We start from the raw sequence: 17,620 nt of genomic DNA, 5'->3' as shown, positions 1-17,620 counted from the left end.
TTTTGGGGAGGGGTGCAGAGGGTGGGGGTTTGGGGCGCTGCACGGTGGCGGGGGTCCCGGATGCTGCCCGGCCCAGTTCACTGCAGGGGGTGGGTTTGGGGAGCAGAACTGTAATGGTTTGGTACAGAGGGTAGGGGTTTTGGGGCCCTGCATGGTAATAGGGGTCTCGGATGCTGCCCAGCCTGGTTTGGTACAGAGGGTGGAGGTTTTGGGGCCCTGCATGGTAATAGGGGTCTCGGATGCTGCCCAGCCTGGTTTGGTACAGAGGGTGGAGTTTTTGGGGCCCTGCCCGGTGATGGGGGTCCCGGTTGCAGCCCGGCCTGGTTTGGTACAGAGGGTAGGTGTTGGGGTGCTGCCCGGTGATGGGGTAGCCTGGTTGGTTCCCAACCCGGTTTGGTACAGAGGGTAGGGGTTTTGGGGCCCTGCATGGTGATGGGGGTCCCGGATGCTGCCCGCCGGCCCTGCTTGCTCAGTACATTCTCATCCTGGGGAAGACCCAGTCCTCTGGGCTGTTCTTCTGCAACACTCTGTGGGCCACACTCAACCAGCTGGGCGGCGGGGAATCGCTCCACTCCAGGCTCTCTGATGGCGGGTAACACCAGGAGATGGGAACGCCGCTGGCCCTCCAGTCAGGGGCCCCAGAGGGGAGGGCCGGACCCTCCCTGCAGCCAGCCCAGCCACGGGGACGTGCACGGTTCTCCGGCAGGGGGGTGCGCAGCCAGGCCGAGCTGTGGCTGTGGAGGAGGTGAGATGGGCCGGGACTTGCTCCATCCTTCTCCCCAGCCCAGGACCACCGGGGCCGGTTCCCCCCATCCAAGGGAGGCTTCTGGGCGAAGGGCCAAGGGGAGGCGGGGGGGAAGCAGGGGCGATAATCGCCCCCCTCGGGCGGCTCCCTGCCCGGGCGCTGAGCATCGTGCCATGTGGCCTGCCTGATCCCATTAGGCCCGTCCCCACCCGCCAAGGCCTCGCCCACCCACAGCCCCTTGCCTGGATTCTGGCACGGCGAGCTCCGCCGCTCCTGTGCCAGCGACCTGTGGGCCTCCAGGATCCTTGCCAGCGAGCTGCCGGCGCTGTAGCTGCGGAGCGTTGCCGGCTTCTTCACCACCTGCTGCAGGCCGCCCACATCGCTCCAGGGCCAGGGGCCCGGGTCGAAGGCTCCCCCATAGCCGGAACGGCTCCCCGCCGCCGCACAACCGCCCGGAGGGGAACCCTTTGGTGGGCAGAGGTCCAAAGATCGCATCAAACTCTCCCCGGCAAAGCTGCCGGCATCCTGCTTCCGGCACCCAAGATCACCGCTCTGGTCAAAGACAAGAGAACTCAAGAGAGGGGAACTCAACAGCCAACTATCCCACAACCAACAATGGATCATTGATCATGAATAATAATGAATAATGGATGGGATTTATATAGCGCCTTTCTAATACTCAAGGCGCTTTACATCGCATTATTCATTCACTCCTCAGTCACACTCGGTGGTGGTAAGCTACTTCTGTAGCCACAGCTGCCCTGGGGCAGACTGACGGAAGCGTGGCTGCCAATCTGCGCCTACGGCCCCTCCGACCACCACCAATCACTCACACACATTCACACACATCACACACAGGCAAAGGTGGGTGAAGTGTCTTGCCCAAGGACACAACGACAGTATGCACTCCAAGCGGGATTCGAACCGGCTACCTTCCGGTTGCCAGCCGAACACTTAGCCCATTGTGCCATCTGAAGGAAGGAGGTGAGAAGGAACGTCTTTAGTCAGAGGCTAAGGATAGAGTGGATGTGGAGAGGATGTTTCCACTAGTGGGAGAGTCGAGGACAAGAGGTCACAGCCTCAGAATTAAAGGACGTTCCTTTAGGAAGGAGATGAGGAGGAATTTCTTTAGTTAGATGGTGGTGAATCTGTGGAATTCTTTGCCACAGACGGCTGTGGAAACCAAGTCAGTAGATATTTTTATGGCATAGATGGACAAATTCTTGATTAGTACGGGTGTCAAGGGTTATGGGGAGAAGGCAGGACAATGGGATGAGGAGGAAGAGATCAGCCATAATTGAATGGCGGAGTGGGCTCGATGGGCCAAATGGCCTAATTCTACTCCTGTGACCTGTGAACGTGATTATCATTGCTTTTTACATATCTTCCATGTTTTTGTCCTGTATCCCTCGTATCACTTCCCCTGCCTCTCATAGAAACATAGACAATAGTTGCAGGAGGAGGCCATTTCGCCCTTCAAGCCAACACTGCCATTCAATATCATCATGACTGACCATCCACAATCAGTACTCCATTCCTGCCTTCTCCCCATATCCCCTAACTCCGCTATCCCGAAGAGATCTATCTAGCTCTCTCATGAAAGCATCCAGAGAACCAGCCTCCACCGCCTCTGAGGCAGAGAATTCCACAGACTCACAACTCTGTGTGAAAAGGTTTTTCCTCGTCTCTGTTCTAAATTACTCTGTTACCAATTATTCTTAAACTGTGGCCCCTGGGTTCTGGACTCCCCCAACATCGGGAACATGTTTCCTGCCTCCAGCGTGTCCAAACCCTTAATAATCTTATAATCTCAATAAGATTCCCTCTCATCCCTCAAAATTCCAGAGTTTACAAGCCCAGCATATGACAGTCCCGCCATCCCGGGAATTAACCATGTAAACCGACACTGCACTAGCAAGAATGTTCTTCCTTAAATTAGGGGACCAAAACTGCACACAATACTCCAGGTGTGGTCTCACCAGGGCCCTGTACAACTACAGAAGTTGCTCTTTGCTCCTATGCTCAACTCCTCTTGTTATGAAGGCCAACATGCCATTCGCTTTCTTCACTGCCTGCTGTACCTGCATGCTTACTTTCATAGAGTGATGTACAAGGACCCGCAGATCCCGTTGTACTTCCCCTTTTCCCAACTTTACGCCATTTAGATAATAACCTGCCTTCCTGTTTTTGCCACCAAAGTGGATAACCTCACAGTTATCCACATTAACCTGCATCTGCCCACTCATCCAACCTGTCACCCTGCATCCTCATAGCATCCTCCTCAGTTCACACTGCCTCCCAGCTTTGTGTCATCTGCAAATTTGCTAATGTTACTTGTAATCCCTTCATCCAAATCATTAATATATATTGTAAATAGGTCCCAGCATCGAGCCTTTCGGTACCCCACAATGGAGAGGATATTTCCACTAGTGGGAGAGTCTAGGATTAGAGGTCGCAGCCCAGACCATCACACACAAACCAACCTCCCTTCCATCGACTCCATCTACACCTCACGCTGCCTCGGCAAGGCCAGCAGCATAATCAGTCTCACCCCGGCCACTCTCTCTTCTCCCCTCTCCCATCGGGCAAGAGGTACAGAAGTGTGAAAACGAACACACACCTCCAGATTCAGAGACAGTTTCTTCCTGGCTGTTATCAGGCAACTGAACCATCCTACCACAACCAGAGAGCAGTGCTGAACTACTATCTAACTCGGACTATCCTTGATCGGAGGGATATTGAAGTACAGGATGCTCGCTTCCTTGAGATTAGGTCCTGTGTTACACCCTCACTGCTTGAACATCTACACAGTGGTTCAATAAGATCCCTTTAGGCACTGTCGATCTCCCACACCCTCTCCTCCTCTCAGACTGAAATGATCCACGTCAATCCAGGGGGAGTTGAAATCCCTGTCATCCTTTTACAATGACATCTTTTTGTGATTTGTCCACCTTTCTGCTCATAGTCATAGGTTGACATAGTGTGGAAACAGGCCCTTCGGCCCAACTTGCCCACACCGGCCAACATGCCCCATCTACACTAGTCCCATCTGCCTGCGCTTGGTCCATATCCCTCCAAACCTGTCCTATCCATGTACCTGTTCAATTGTTTCTTAAACATTGGGATAGTCCCAGCCTCAACTACCTCCTCTGGCAGCTCGTTCCATACACCCACCACCCTTTGTATGAAAAAGTTACCCCTCAGATTCCTATTAAATCTTTTGCCCTTCACCTTGAACCAATGTCCTCTGGTCCACGATTCCCCTACTCTGGGCAAGCGATTCTGTGCATCTACCCGATCTATTCCTCTCATGATTTTATACACCACTATAAGATTACCCCTCATCCTCCTGCGCTCCAAGGAATAGGGACACAGCCTGCTCAACCTCTCCCCCTGTAGCTCACACCTTCTAGTCCTAGCAGCATCCTCGTAAATCTTCTCTGAACCATTTCAATCTTGACAACATCTTTCCGATGATCCTCGATCTCCAGCTGACTACGAGGAAGTCATAGTCATGCAGCACGGAAACATAGAAACATAGACAATAGGTGCAGGAGTAGAGGCCATTCGGCCCTTCAAGCCTGCACCGCCATTCAATATGATCATGGCTGATCATCCAACTCAGTATCCTGTACCTGCCTTCTCTCCATACCCTCTGATCCCTTTAGCCACAAGGGCCACATCTAACTCCCTCTTAAATATAGACAACGAACTGGCCTCAACTACCTTCTGTGGCAGAGAATTTCACAGATTCACCACTCTCTGTGTGAAAAATGTTTTTCTCATCTCGGTCCTAAAAGATTTCCCCCTTATCCTTAAACTGTGACCCCTTGTTCTGGACTTCCCCAACATCGGGAACAATCTTCCTGCATCTAGCCTGTCCAACCCCTTAAGAATTTTGTAAGTTTCTATAAGATCCCCCCTCAATCTTCTAAATTCTAGCGAGTACAAGCCGAGTCTATCCAGTCTTTCTTCATATGAAAGTCCTGACATCCCAGGAATCAGTCTGGTGAACCTCAGATTAGGAGACCAAAACTGTACGCAATACTCCAGGTGTGGTCTCACCAAGACCCTGTACAACTGCAGTAGAACCTCCCTGCTCCTATACTCAAATCCCTTTGCTATGAATGCTAACATACCATTCGCTTTCTTCACTGCCTGCTGCACCTGCATGCCTACTTTCAATGACTGGTGTACCATGACACCCAGGTCTCGCTGCATCTCCCCTTTTCCTAATCGGCCACCATTCAGATAATAGTCTACTTTCCTGTTTTTGCCACCAAGTCAAGTTTGCGATCAGACTGATTGCGGTGGTGGCAAGGGAGGGGGGGGGAGAGAAACCTGGAAGAGAGAAGGGGTAAGACAAAGCCTAGAGAGTGATAGGTGGAAGACTGACACAAAAAGCTGGAGTAACTCAGCGGGTCAGGCAGCATCACTGGAAAAAAGGAATAGGTGACGTTTCGGGTCGAGACCCTTCTTCAGACTGAGAGTCAGGGGAGAGGGAAACAAGAGATATAGATGGCACACGTAAAAAGGGAATGAAAGATATGCAAAAACAACGATCAAGGAAAAGGTGGAGCCCACAATGGTCCATTGTTGGCTGTGGGGTCGGTGATAATGAATTATACAGACAGTGAAACTCAACAGGACGACAGTGAAACTAGTTGTACGATGGCCATGGTGGGGGAGGGATGGAGAGAGAGGGAATGCCGGGGTTACTTGAAGTTAGAGAAGTCAATAGGGTGTAAGCTGCCCAAGTGATATATGTGCTGTTCCTCCAATTTGCGCTGGGCCTCACTCTGACAGTGGAGGAGGCCCAGGACAGAAAGGTCAGTGTGGGAATGGGAGGGGGAGTTAAAATGTTTGGCAACCGGGAGGTGTATATAGGCGAGGGGGGGGGTGATAGGCAGATGGTTGGACAAAGGCCAGATATGAAAAGCTAAAAGGTCTGAGTTAAGGATAGAAGAGGGCGGCCACGGTGCTGGCTTACAGCGCTTGCAGTGCCGGGGACCCGGGTACTGTCTGTACGGAGTTTGCACGTCCTCCCCGTGACCTGCGTGGGTTTTCTACGAGATCTTCGGTTTCCTCCCACACTCCAAAGACATACAGGTTTGTTGGCTAATTGGCTTGGGTTTGTATACATGGTAGAAGTGTAAACTGTCCCCAGTGTGTGTAGGCTTGTGTTAGTGTGCTGGGATCGCTGGTCGGTGCGGACGCGATGGGCCGAAGGGCCTGTTTCTTCCGTGCTGTGTCACTAAACTAAACTAAAGTAAACGGCGCACAGAAGAAGCACAGAGTCTCTTGCCCAGAGTTGGGGAATTGAGGACCAGAGGACATTGGTTCAAAGTGAGGGGCGGGGAAGATTTAATAGGAATCTATTAGGGTAACAATAGGATATTAGGAAAACAATAGGGTAACTTTTTCACACGCTACTGCACTGCCCTTGCTACCCCCCCATGTGCTTACTTTGACCTGGTCTAGAAGGAAGGCCTCGTTTACCACTGTAGAGGCTGTGCTGGATAGAAGTCCACGGACCGAGCCGTCGCTCTGAAGCAGGAACGAGTCCTCCATCGTCTGAGCCGTCGGGGATGTGAATCTGCCCCCAGCAACAGTTCTGTCGGGCGGGATGAAGCCAGACTGCGGAGTTCTAGTCAGCTCTGGAAGAATGCAGAAGGTAAAGACAGTCACCATTCACCATCAAGGTCCTGCCCTGGTCTCACTTCCCAAAGAGCAACACCTCCGATAAACTCCATTGACACTTCCTCCCCTTGCCCAACTTAGTTCAGTTTGGTTAAGGGATACAGCACGGAAACAGGCCCTTCGGCCCACCGGGTCCGCGCCGACCACAATCCCCGCACATAAACACACTCCTACACACACTGGGGACAATTTTCACATTTACCAAGCCAATTAACCTGCAAACCTGTACGTCGTTGGAGTGTGGGAGGAAACCAAAGATCTTGGAGAATAATAATAATGAATAATGGATGGGATTTATATAGCGCCTTTCTAATACTCAAGGCGCTTTACATCGCATTATTCATTCACTCCTCAGTCACACTCAGTGGTGGTAAGCTACTTCTGTAGCCACAGCTGCCCTGGGGCAGACTGACGGAAGCGTGGCTGCCAATCTGCGCCTACGGCCCCTCCGACCACCACCAATCACTCACACACTTTCACACACATTCACACACAGGCAAAGGTGGGTGAAGTGTCTTGCCCAAGGACACAACGACAGTATGCACTCCAAGCGGGATTCGAACCGGCTACCTTCCGGTTGCCAGCCGAACACTTAGCCCATTGTGCCATCTGTCGTCCCGACGAAAACCCAAGCAGGTCACGGGGAGAACGTAGAAACTCTGTACCGACAGCCCTGTAGTCGGGATGGAACCCAGGTCTCTGGCGCTGTAAGCAGTGTAAGGCAGCAACTCTACGGCTGCGCACCGAGCTACCACTCAACAAGGTCCTGTTGTCATTAGTTTAATAACTGTCTTCACTGTCGAGAAAACCATCTGCTTTAGCATATACGCAAATTTACTAATCGTGTCTTATACATCTCGTCAAAATCGCAAGCTTTACTTTCCACAGAGAGGGTGGGAAACGCACTGCCAAGGGGTGGTGGTGGAGGTAGATACAATAGTGGTGTTTAAGATAGGCACATGGACGAGCATGAGTTCAGTTTATTGTCCCGTGTAGCGAGGTACAGTGAAAAGCTTTTGTTGCGTGCTAACCAGTCAGCGGAAAGACAACACATGATTACAATCGAGCCGTTTACAATGTACAGATCCATGATAAAGGGAATCACGTGAATAATACAAAAATGCTGGAGAAACTCAGCAGGTGCAGCAGCATCTATGGAGCGAAGGAGGTAGACTTCATCAGTTTGAAGAAGGGTTTCGGCCCTTAACGTTGCCTATCTCCTTCGCTCCATAGATGCTGCTGCACCTGCTGAGTTTCTCCAGCATTTTTGTGTACCTTCGATTTTCCAGCATCTGCAGTTCCTTCTTAAACGTCACGTGAATAATGTTTGCTGCAAGATAAAGCCAGTAAAATCCTAGGATCATCAATGAGGTAGATAGTAGTTCAGGACTGCTCTCTGGTTGTGGTGGGATGGTTCAGTTGCCTGATTACAGCTGGGAAGAAACTGTCCCTGAATCTGGAGGTGTGTGTTCGTTTTCACACTTCTGTACCTTTTGCCCGATGGGGGAGAAGCGGATGCGACTGGTCCTTGATGATGCTGGTGGCCTTGCCGAGGCAGCATGAGGTGTAAAAGTAGTCAATGGAATGAATGAATGAATGAATGAATGAATGAATGAATACGTTTATTGTCATTGCACAATACTGTGCAACGAAATTCCATTACATCTCCTCCGATTAAAAAAAATACAAACGCGACAACCATTAACACATATGTACACTTATTAGTAAATAATAAATAGGTATTTTAAAAGAATTTAAAAGAATTTAAAAGAATTTGGCGGCATTTCTTGGAATTACATTTTGCCTCCCCAGCGTTCTCTGTTGGAATTTAGCTCTTTTATCGCACATGGGTAGAAACTATTTTTTAGTCTACAGAGTCCTGAATCGCCCCCCCGGAGGGTAGCAGAATAAAAAGGTGGTTGGCAGGGTGGGATGTGTCCTGCTTGATATTTGTGGCCCTGCGCAAGCATCGGGCCCTGTATATGTCATCCAAGGAGGGCAGTTGGGCGTTTGTAATGCGCTGCGCAGTTTTTATAATTCCCTGCAGCGCCCTCCTCTCAGCCACAGTACAGCTGGCAAACCACACCAGGATTCCGTAGGAGAGGATACTTTCCACGGCGCATCGGTAGGACAGCAGCAGCGGCTGTGAGATGTTAGCTCTCCGCAGAGACCTCAGGAAATACAGCCGCTGATGTGACTTCTTCACGAGAGTGACGGTGTTCATTTGCCATTTGAGGTCCTGGGAGATGTTTATTCCCAGGAACTTAAAGCCAGTGACTCTCTCCACCATGTCTCCTTTGATGTATAAGGGAGCAGGTTCCTCTCTCCTCTTCCTCCTGAAGTCAACGACCAGCTCTTTTGTCTTTGATGGGTTGTTTTTGGTACACCAGACAGTCAGTTTTTGGACTTCATCCCTGTAGGCAGACTCGTCGTTGTTGTTTATCAGTCCCACCACAGTCGTGTCGTCCGCAAACTTGATGATCCTGTTTGTACTGTGTGTTGGTATACAGTCATAAGTGTATATTGTATGTTGTTGGTTATACTGGGTGGTTGGTTATACTGAAGCCAATTAGCCTGCAAACTTGCTCGGCTTTGGGTTGTTGGAGGAAAGCGGAGCACCGGGAGAAAACCCACGGGGTCACGGGGAGGACGTACAAACTGTGTACAGGCAGCACCCTTCGACAGGATGGAACCCGGGTCTCTGGCACTGTAATCATTACCATAATCATACTTTATTAGACAAGTACGTTTGGCAACATATAAGGAAATTGATTTGCCGTACAGCCATATCAATAAAAAGAAACAAGACACACAAAATACACAGCGACTCCTCCACATTCCTCACTGTGATGGAAGGCGAAAAAAAGTTCAATCTCTCCCTTCTTTGTCCTCCAGCAGTCGGGGGCCTTTAACCTGCCGTTGACAGGACGATGTTGGCTCCCGTTGCTGGTGGGGCGGGCGATCAGGCTCGGGGTGACTCTCAGCTCTCAGCTCCCGCGCCGGGGCTAGTCGAACGTCATGCGGCTTTGAAGCTTCCCCACGTCGGTCTCAACCCGAGACTGCGAGCTCCTTGATGTTAAAGTGCGTAGGCCACGGTCGGAGCGTCGATCCCAGGCAAGGAATCGGCTCCGATGGTAAGTTCACGCCCAAAGTCAGTCCCGAGCAAGGCTCCACGATGTTAGGCCGCAGACCGAGCGGAGATACGACCCGGAAAACAATCGCATCTCCAGCAAGATAAGAGATTGAAAAAAAGTTTTTCCCGACCCCCTCCCCCACCCCCGCATAAAACAAACCGGAGAACATTAACACAAACTTTTAAACACACTTTCTTCAGTCATAGCTGACCATGGGTGTCTCCAGGGTGCTATCTCTATGGAGGACATCTGTGTGTGACTTTGTTTAACGTGGGGAGACTGGTGCCACCACACGTTCCTTGACAGATCTGGGTCAGGATCCAGTGGCATGAAGTCCAAGATGACCGGAGACCCTTTTCTGCTGCATGCTTCATCCACCTTCCCAGCTGTTGTGACGTTCCACTAAGGTCAGCCATCGTCCTCCGCCTGTTCCACCGTTGAGGTCTTGGTTGGATTGCTCTTTGTCAGAGACCTCGCCCTCAACCTTACCGCCATGGGTGGCCCTACCAGGAGCATAGCTCCAGACGGCATCGCTCTTAGGATCTCAGGACCACACAAGCTTCTCCACCACCACAAGGTGACAATCCACGGAGAACACACTAAAAATTACAAACAAAATAGGAAAAGGACAGACAGCCTGTCGGCGAGGCACCCATTGATGCGCCACCCAGCTGGAAGGCAGCAACTTTGCCACTGCGCCACTGTAGATTTCTATGGATTTGACTACTGTAGAATTAAAGAAATTAGAAATCTTGATCAGTTAGGCAAGTGGGCCGAGGAATGGTAAATAGAGTTTAATTCAGAGAAGCGCAAGGTGTTGCATTTGGGGAAGACAATGGAGAAGATTACGGAGAGTCGGTTTGTCAAGGAAGACTCTCTCTAACTTCTACAGGTGCACAGTAGAGAACATCGTGGCTTGGTTCGGCAACTTGAGAGGAAAAGACTACAAAAAGTAGTAAACACTGCCCAGTCCATCATCGGCTCTGACCTTCCTTCCATCGAGGGGATTTATCACAGTCGCTGCCTCAAAAAGGCTGGCAGTATCATCAAAGACCCACACCATCCTGGCCACACATTCATCTCCCTGCTACCTTCAGGTAGAAGGTACAGGAGCCTGAAGACTGCAACAACCAGGTTCAGGAATAGCTACTTCCCCATAGCCATCAGGCTATTAAACCTGGCTCGGACAAAACTCTGAACATTAATAACCCATTATCTGTTATTTGCACTTGATCAGTTTATTTATTCATGTGTGTATATATTTATATTATGGTATATGGACACACTTATCTGTTTTGTAGTAAATGCCTACTATGTTCTGTGTGCTGAAGCAAAGCAAGAATTTCATTGTCCTATACAGGGACACATGTCAATAAACTCACTTGAACTTGAACCAGGTCCGGGCTTTCAAAGTGAACAGTAAATCCCTGGACAGTGTTGTCGAATCGTGGGTTGAAGGAGTACAAGATCAGTTCCCTGGAAGTAGCATTGCATGTAGATAGGGTGGCGAAGAAGGCTTTGACATGCTGGCCTTCATCAGTCAGCATATTGAGTCTAGAAGTTGGGACATTATGTTACAATTGTACAAGATGTTGGTGAGGTACCCTTGGAGTATTGTGTTGAGTTTTGGTACAAGAACAAGGTTGTTAAGCTGGAAAGAGATAATGTTGTCAGACTCGAGGGCCTGAGCGCTCGGGAGAGATGGGCAGGCTAGGATTTTATTCCTTGGTGCACAGGAGGCTGAGGAGTGAACTTATAGGCGTGTATAAAATCATGGGAGGAATAGATAGGATGAATTCATAGTCATTTACCCAGGGTAAGGGAATCAAAAAGCAGACGACATTGGTTTACGGTAAGAGCGGAATGATTTAATAGGAACCTGATGGGAAAGATTTAATAAGAACCTAAGAGGCAGGTTTTTCCCCACAGAGGGTGGTGGGGAATATGGAATGAGCCAGAGGAGGTGGTTGAGGCAGGGACGAAACAACATTTAAAAACACATTTGGACAGGTACACTAATAGGAAGGTTTTGGAGGGATATGGCCCAAATGCAGGCAGGTGGGACAAGCGAAGATGGGGCATCCTTGTCGGCATGGACAAGTAGGCCGAAGGGCCTGTTTTGTGAACCCTGTCCAAAGCCTCCAATCCTTCCTATAATGGGGTGACCACAACTGCATACAATACTCAAAATGTGTAGGAAGGAACTGCAGATGCCGGTTTAAACCGAAGATAGACACAAAATGCTGGAGTAACTCAGCGGGACGGGCAGCATCTCTGGAGAGAAGGAATGGGTGATGTTTTGGGTCGAGACCCTTCTTCATACTTCAGAGGGAGATATATAGATAAGAAAGTGTAAGGCGTCAAAACAGGGCAAAGGGAATGTGGACCAAGGAAAATGTGGAATAGATGATTGTTAGCTCAGAGAAGCAATCAGAGATAAAATGTAGTCAGAGACAGTAATATTGGTCGGAGAACTGGGAAGGGGGATGGATGGAGAGAGAGGGAAAGCAAGGGTTACTTGAAGTTAGAGAAGTCAATGTTCATACTGCTGGGGTGTAAGCTGCCCAAGCGAAATATGAGGTGCTGTTCCTCCAATTTGTAATTTGACTCCCCCGACATCGGGAACATTTTTCCGAATCAGTCCAGAACCAGGGGTCACAGTTTAAGAATAAGGGGTCGGCTATTTAGGATTGACTTGAGGAAAAACTTTTTCACCTAGAGAGATGTGAATCTGTGGGATTCTCTGCCACAGAAGGCAGTGGAGGCCGATTCACTGGATGTTTTCAAGAGAGAGTTAGATTTAACTCTTAGGGCTAATGGAATCAAGGGATATGGGGAGAAAGCAGAAACAGGGTATTGATTGTGGATGATCAGCCAATGGTGATGCTGCCCCGAAGAGCCGAATCGCCTACTCCTCCTATTTTCTATGTAAGGGTGGACCTCATTGAAACCAATAATGAACAGCCTGAATAGAGTGGATGTGGGGAAGATGTTTCCAATAGTGGGAGAGGCTAGGACCAGAGGAAGCAGCCTCAGAATAAATCTTTACAATGGAGATGAGGAGGAATTTCTTTCGTCAGATGGTTTTGAATCTGTGGAATTCATTGCCACAGACGGCCGTGGAGGTCATATTAAAGTGGAGATTGACTGGTTCATGATTAGTAAGGGAGTCTATTACGGGAAGAAGGCAGGAGAATGGGGTGGAGAGGGAATGATGGATCAGCCATGATTGAATGGCGGATTAGACTTGACGGGCCAAATGGCCTGATTCTGCTCCTATGACATGAACTTAGCGAGGGGGTGGTAAATCTGTGGAATTCATTGCCACAGACAATCGTGGAGGCCAAGACATTGGGTGGAGAAGATTGATAGGTGCTTGATTAGTCAGGCAGTCAAAGGTTGGAGAATGGAGAGAGAGAAAGATAGATCAGCCACGATTAAATGGTGGAGTAGACTCGATGGGCCGAATAACCTAAATTCTGCTCCAATGTCTTATGGTCTAGGTAACCTTCCGCACTTTAACAAGGGCTGCAGGCCTTACAGCGCCAGGGACCCGGGTTCCCATCTTGACTACGGGTGCTGTCTGTACGGAGTTTGCACGTTCTCTCCGTGACCTGCGTAGGTTTTCTCCTACATTTTCGGTTTCCTCCCACACGCCAAAGACGTGCAGGTTTGTAGGTTAATTGGCTTGGTCTACGTGTAAATTGTCCCTAGTGTGTGTAGGATGGTGTTAATGTGCGGGGATCGCTGGTCGACGCGGACTCGGTGAACGAAACGAAAACTAATATCATCGTCTACGTATCTCGTTTTCCTTTCCCCATGACTCGCAGTCTGAAGAAAGGGTCCCGACCCGAAACGTCACCCATCCCTTTTCTCCAGAGATGCTGCCTGACCCACAGAGATGCTGTGTGTTGCCAAGCTTTTTGTGTCTGGACTACCTGCCCCCTCCACTGGTCCGCTCTCACCCCCGCCCCCATCCCCCCACCAACCAACGCACAGAGCTGCTCCCTGGCAAAGAGGGCACTGTGGTATTCTCTCACCTGCCGGAAGCCAGGTCCCCGGCTGCCCCCCATGCCGCTCCACCAGGATGTCGATCAGTTGCCGCTGCGTGTTGTGCACCAGGTTTTGCCCGGGGAACAGTCGGTGGGGTTTCAAGGTCCTGACGAGTCTCTGGGCCAGGTCGGTGGTGGGTGGTGGCGGTGGGACCTCCTGCCTCGTCGGTTCTGGGGGCTGTTGGCCGCCCGTCTCCACCGGCGTGGCGGACAAAGCCCGAGTGTTGCGGTGGTTGTCTCCCAGCGGCGTGCAAGGGTCGGGCCGCTGCGGGGAAGCCGTGGCCTCCGCCTGCGCGGGCGTGCAGCTCCTGTCCTGCACTGTGTCTGTCGCCACCTCAGCTGCCGGCTCCCGGGAGCGTTCTCGTACCGGCTGCCCCTTCAACAGCCGCTCAATGTCGAGGGACTTGACCTCCTTGTTGAAGATCCCCATGTGCTGGGTGAGTCTGTTCTGGGTTATAATCCAGCCAGGGTTGAGGGAGGGTTTGGGGACGGGCGCCCGACGGCTGCCGACAGCTCTGCAGTGACTCTGGTCAGCGGCAGGCACGGCCTGGGCTAGGCGGGCTGGGGCCTTGCACCGAAACAGCTTCTCCACCACCTTCTTGCCAAATTTTGCCCGGTTCAGCTCCCTCCTGGTCTTCTTGCGCTTGACTTTGACGACCGTCTTCTGGGGGTCGCCGGCCTTCGGCGACTCCTGGGCCTGGCGGGAGGTTGTGGCCGCGGGGTGGGAACGGTGCTTTTCCTTCGGCTCGCCCAGCACCGCCTGGAAGTAGCGCAGAATCCTGGTCCTGTTCCGCTTTTGCTGGCACTGGTGACTCATGGCCACCATCACTGTCTCAGCCCCTGCAATAGAGTCATACAGTTATCCAGTCATCAAGTTTAGTTCAGAGATACAATACAATACAATACAATACAATACAATACAATACAATTTATTGTCATTTGAGCCTCAGTGAGGCTCAAACGAAATTCTGTTTCCACAGCCATACAAACAAAGACAATTTCCTAGACATACACACAATTTAATTCACACAAACATCCATCACAGTGGACCCACTGTGATGGAAGGCAAAGTCTTTTCTCTCCCCTGTTCTCCATGTCTCTCCTGATGTCCAAGCCCCAGGCGGGCGATAAGTCCCACGGCCATTTTAGGCCGTGCCGGGCGATTTACGGCCCCGCTCCCGGTCTAAATGTCACAAAGTTGGAGCCCCCGGCGGGCGCTGGAATGTCCCACGGCTAGACCCCCAACGACAACGGAGACCCGACAGGGAAAAGGTCAGGGAAGAGATTTTAAACGGTTTCCCCCTCCCCCCCCCACCCCCCACATATACACATTTAAAACTAGTATTAAAAAAAACACCAACACTACATTTAACTAGACAAAAAATAGAAAAAGATAGACAGGCTGCAGGGGCCGCTGCAACGGGTGAGTCGCGCCGCCAACACTTCAGATACAGCATGGATACAGGCCCTTCAGCCCACCAGCGATCCCCACACACTAATATTATCCTACACACACTGGGGACAATTGACATTCATACCAAGCCAATAAAGATCTCAAAGAAAACCCGCGCAGGTCACGCAGGTCACGGGAGGAGGTACAAACTCGACAGCACCCGTAGTCGGGACATAGAGTTATAGAGTCATTGAGTTTAGTTTAGAGATACAGTGGGGAAGCAGGCCCTTCAGCCCACCAGCGATCCCTATCCTACACACACTGGAGACAATTGACATTTATACCAAGCCATTAACCCACAGGGGTGGGAGATTGCAACCTTCACGTGGTCCGCCCTGTTTCGACGAATGCAATCAACCTGGTGTGCACAATAGAAAAAAAGAAACATAGAAAATAGGTGCAGGAGGAGGCCATTCGGCTCTTCGAGCCAGCACCGCCATTGATTGTGATCATGGCTGATCGTCCCCTATCAATAACCCGTGCCTGCCTTCTCCCCATATCCCTTGACTCCACTAATAGAAACATAGAAAATAAAGGTGCAGGAGGAGGTCATTCGGCCCCAATCAAATAAGATCAAATAGAACAAGTTGTCCTACAACTTTAGGCTGTAGGACGCCATACGCAAGAAGAAGAAGTTTAACCCACAAACCTCTACATCTTTGGAGTGTTTTTTTAAACCAAAAATAATTTAATCAATTATTTACAATATGTGCAATACTAAATGATTCAAAACAAAACTCACCACCATAGTACGTAAAATAAATCACTATTTCCCCATCTTCGTTGATGATGCATTCAACCTCCAGTGGTCCCGGAAATCCCCCAGGGTGCCCGTGGACAGCGCATAGTCCCTCTCTAACACCACCCGGGTAAGGAGGTAACCCCGGAAAAAGGGCAGGCAGCCGGCTCGGGCAGAGCCCTCTTCCACCTGACTCGCGGATGGCCAGCTTGGCCAGGCCCAGGAGCAACCCTACCAGGACATCTTCTGCCCTCTACCCTCTCCCCTATGCACAGGGTGTCCAAAGATGAGGATGGTGGGTGAGAAATGCAGCCAGAAGGCAAGCAGCAGCCCTTTAGGTATTGAAACAGGGGCTGCAGCCTCACGCACTCCATATATACATGGTACACAGACTCTTCCAGGCGTGAACGTCTTTGGAGTGTGGGAGGAAACCAAAGATCTTGGAGAAAACCCACGCATAGAAACATAGAAATTAGGTGCAGGAGTAGGCCATTCGGCCCTTCGAGCCTGCACCGCCATTCAATATGATCATGGCTGATCATCCAACTCAGTATCCTGTACCTGCCTTCTCTCCATACCCTCTGATCTCCTTAGCCAAGTTCAAGTTCAAGTTCAAGTGAGTTTATTGTCATGTGTCCCTGTATAGGACAATGAAATTCTTGCTTTGCTTAAGCACACAGAAAATAGTAGGCATTTACTACAAAACAGATAAATGTGTCCATATACCATGATATAAATATATACACACATGAATAAATAAACTGGTAGTGCAAATAACAGAAAGTGGTTGCTAATAATCAGAGTTTTGTCCGAGCCAGGTTTAATAACCTGATGGCTGAGGGGAAGTAGCTATTCCTGAACCTGGTTGTTGCAGTCATCAGGCTCCTGTACCTTCTACCTGAAGGTAGCAGGGAGATCAGTGTGTGGCCAGGATGGTGTGGGTCTTTGATGATACTGCCAGCCTTTTTGAGGCAGCGACTGCGATAAATCCCCTCGATGGAAGGAAGGTCAGAGCCGATGATGGACTGGGCAGTGTTTACTACTTTTTGTAATCTTTTCCTCTCCAGGGCGCTCAAATTTCCGAACCAAGCCACGATGCAACCGGTCAGTATGCTCTCGACTGTGCACCTGTAGAAGTTAGAGAGAGTCTTCCTTGACAATCCGACTCTCCGTAATCTTCTCAGGAAGTAGAGGCGCTGATGAGCTTTTTTGATAATTGCGTTCGTGTTCTCGGACCAGGAAAGATCTTCAGAGATGTGCACCCCCAGGAATTTGAAGTTCTTGACCCTTTCAACCATCGACCCGTTGATATAAATGGGGCTGTGGGTCCCCCTCCTACTCCTTCCAAAGTCCACAATCAGTTCCTTGGTTTTGCTGGTGTTCAGGGCCAGGTTATTGCGCTGGCACCATATGGACAGTTGCTCGATCTCTCTTCTGTACTCTGACTCATCCCCATCAGTGATACGCCCCACAATAGTGGTGTCAGTCAGCGAACTTGATGATGGAGTTCGCACTGTGGTTCGCTACGCAGTCATGGGTATAGAGTGAGTACAGCAGGGGGCTGAGCACGCAGCCTTGAGGTGCTCCCGTGCTGATTGTTATTGAGGCTGACACATTTCCACCAATACGAACAGACTGTGGTCTGTGGACGAGGAAGTCGAGGATCCAGTTGCAGAGGGATGCGCAGAGACCCAGTTCTGCGAGTTTGGTAACCAGTTTGGAGGGGATGATTGTGTTAAATGCCGAGCTGTAATCAATGAATAACAGCCTGACATATGAGTTTTTGTTGTCCAAGTG

The 17,620-nt window shown here is 50.3% G+C and overlaps 1 protein-coding gene across 3 annotated transcripts; it reads right to left on the bottom strand.

The window, feature by feature from the left end:
• Positions 1-116: 116 nt before the first annotated feature.
• On the bottom strand, positions 117-14,469 carry prr19 (proline rich 19). 3 transcript variants are annotated; one of them, XR_004409927.1, is made up of 4 exons: positions 13,620-14,469; positions 6,212-6,402; positions 389-1,297; positions 117-320 (listed from the first exon to the last, which is right to left on the bottom strand). XR_004409927.1 is itself a non-coding variant. In XM_033012349.1 (3 exons), exons 1-3 carry the CDS (start codon positions 14,455-14,457, stop codon positions 470-472), a joined length of 1,857 nt encoding a protein of 618 aa, XP_032868240.1. In that variant the 5' UTR covers positions 14,458-14,469; the 3' UTR covers positions 117-469. The 3 variants fall into 3 exon arrangements, 2 of the variants coding, with proteins under 2 accessions (XP_032868240.1, XP_032868241.1); XM_033012349.1 differs by having other exon boundaries at positions 117-1,297; XM_033012350.1 differs by having other exon boundaries at positions 117-1,297; positions 6,245-6,402.
• Between the last annotated feature and the right edge of the window lie 3,151 nt (positions 14,470-17,620).

This window comes from Amblyraja radiata, chromosome 36 (genome assembly GCF_010909765.2).
Source record: "Amblyraja radiata isolate CabotCenter1 chromosome 36, sAmbRad1.1.pri, whole genome shotgun sequence".
Taxonomy (NCBI): domain Eukaryota; kingdom Metazoa; phylum Chordata; class Chondrichthyes; order Rajiformes; family Rajidae; genus Amblyraja; species Amblyraja radiata.
This window is presented reverse-complemented; position numbering and strand designations above follow the sequence as displayed.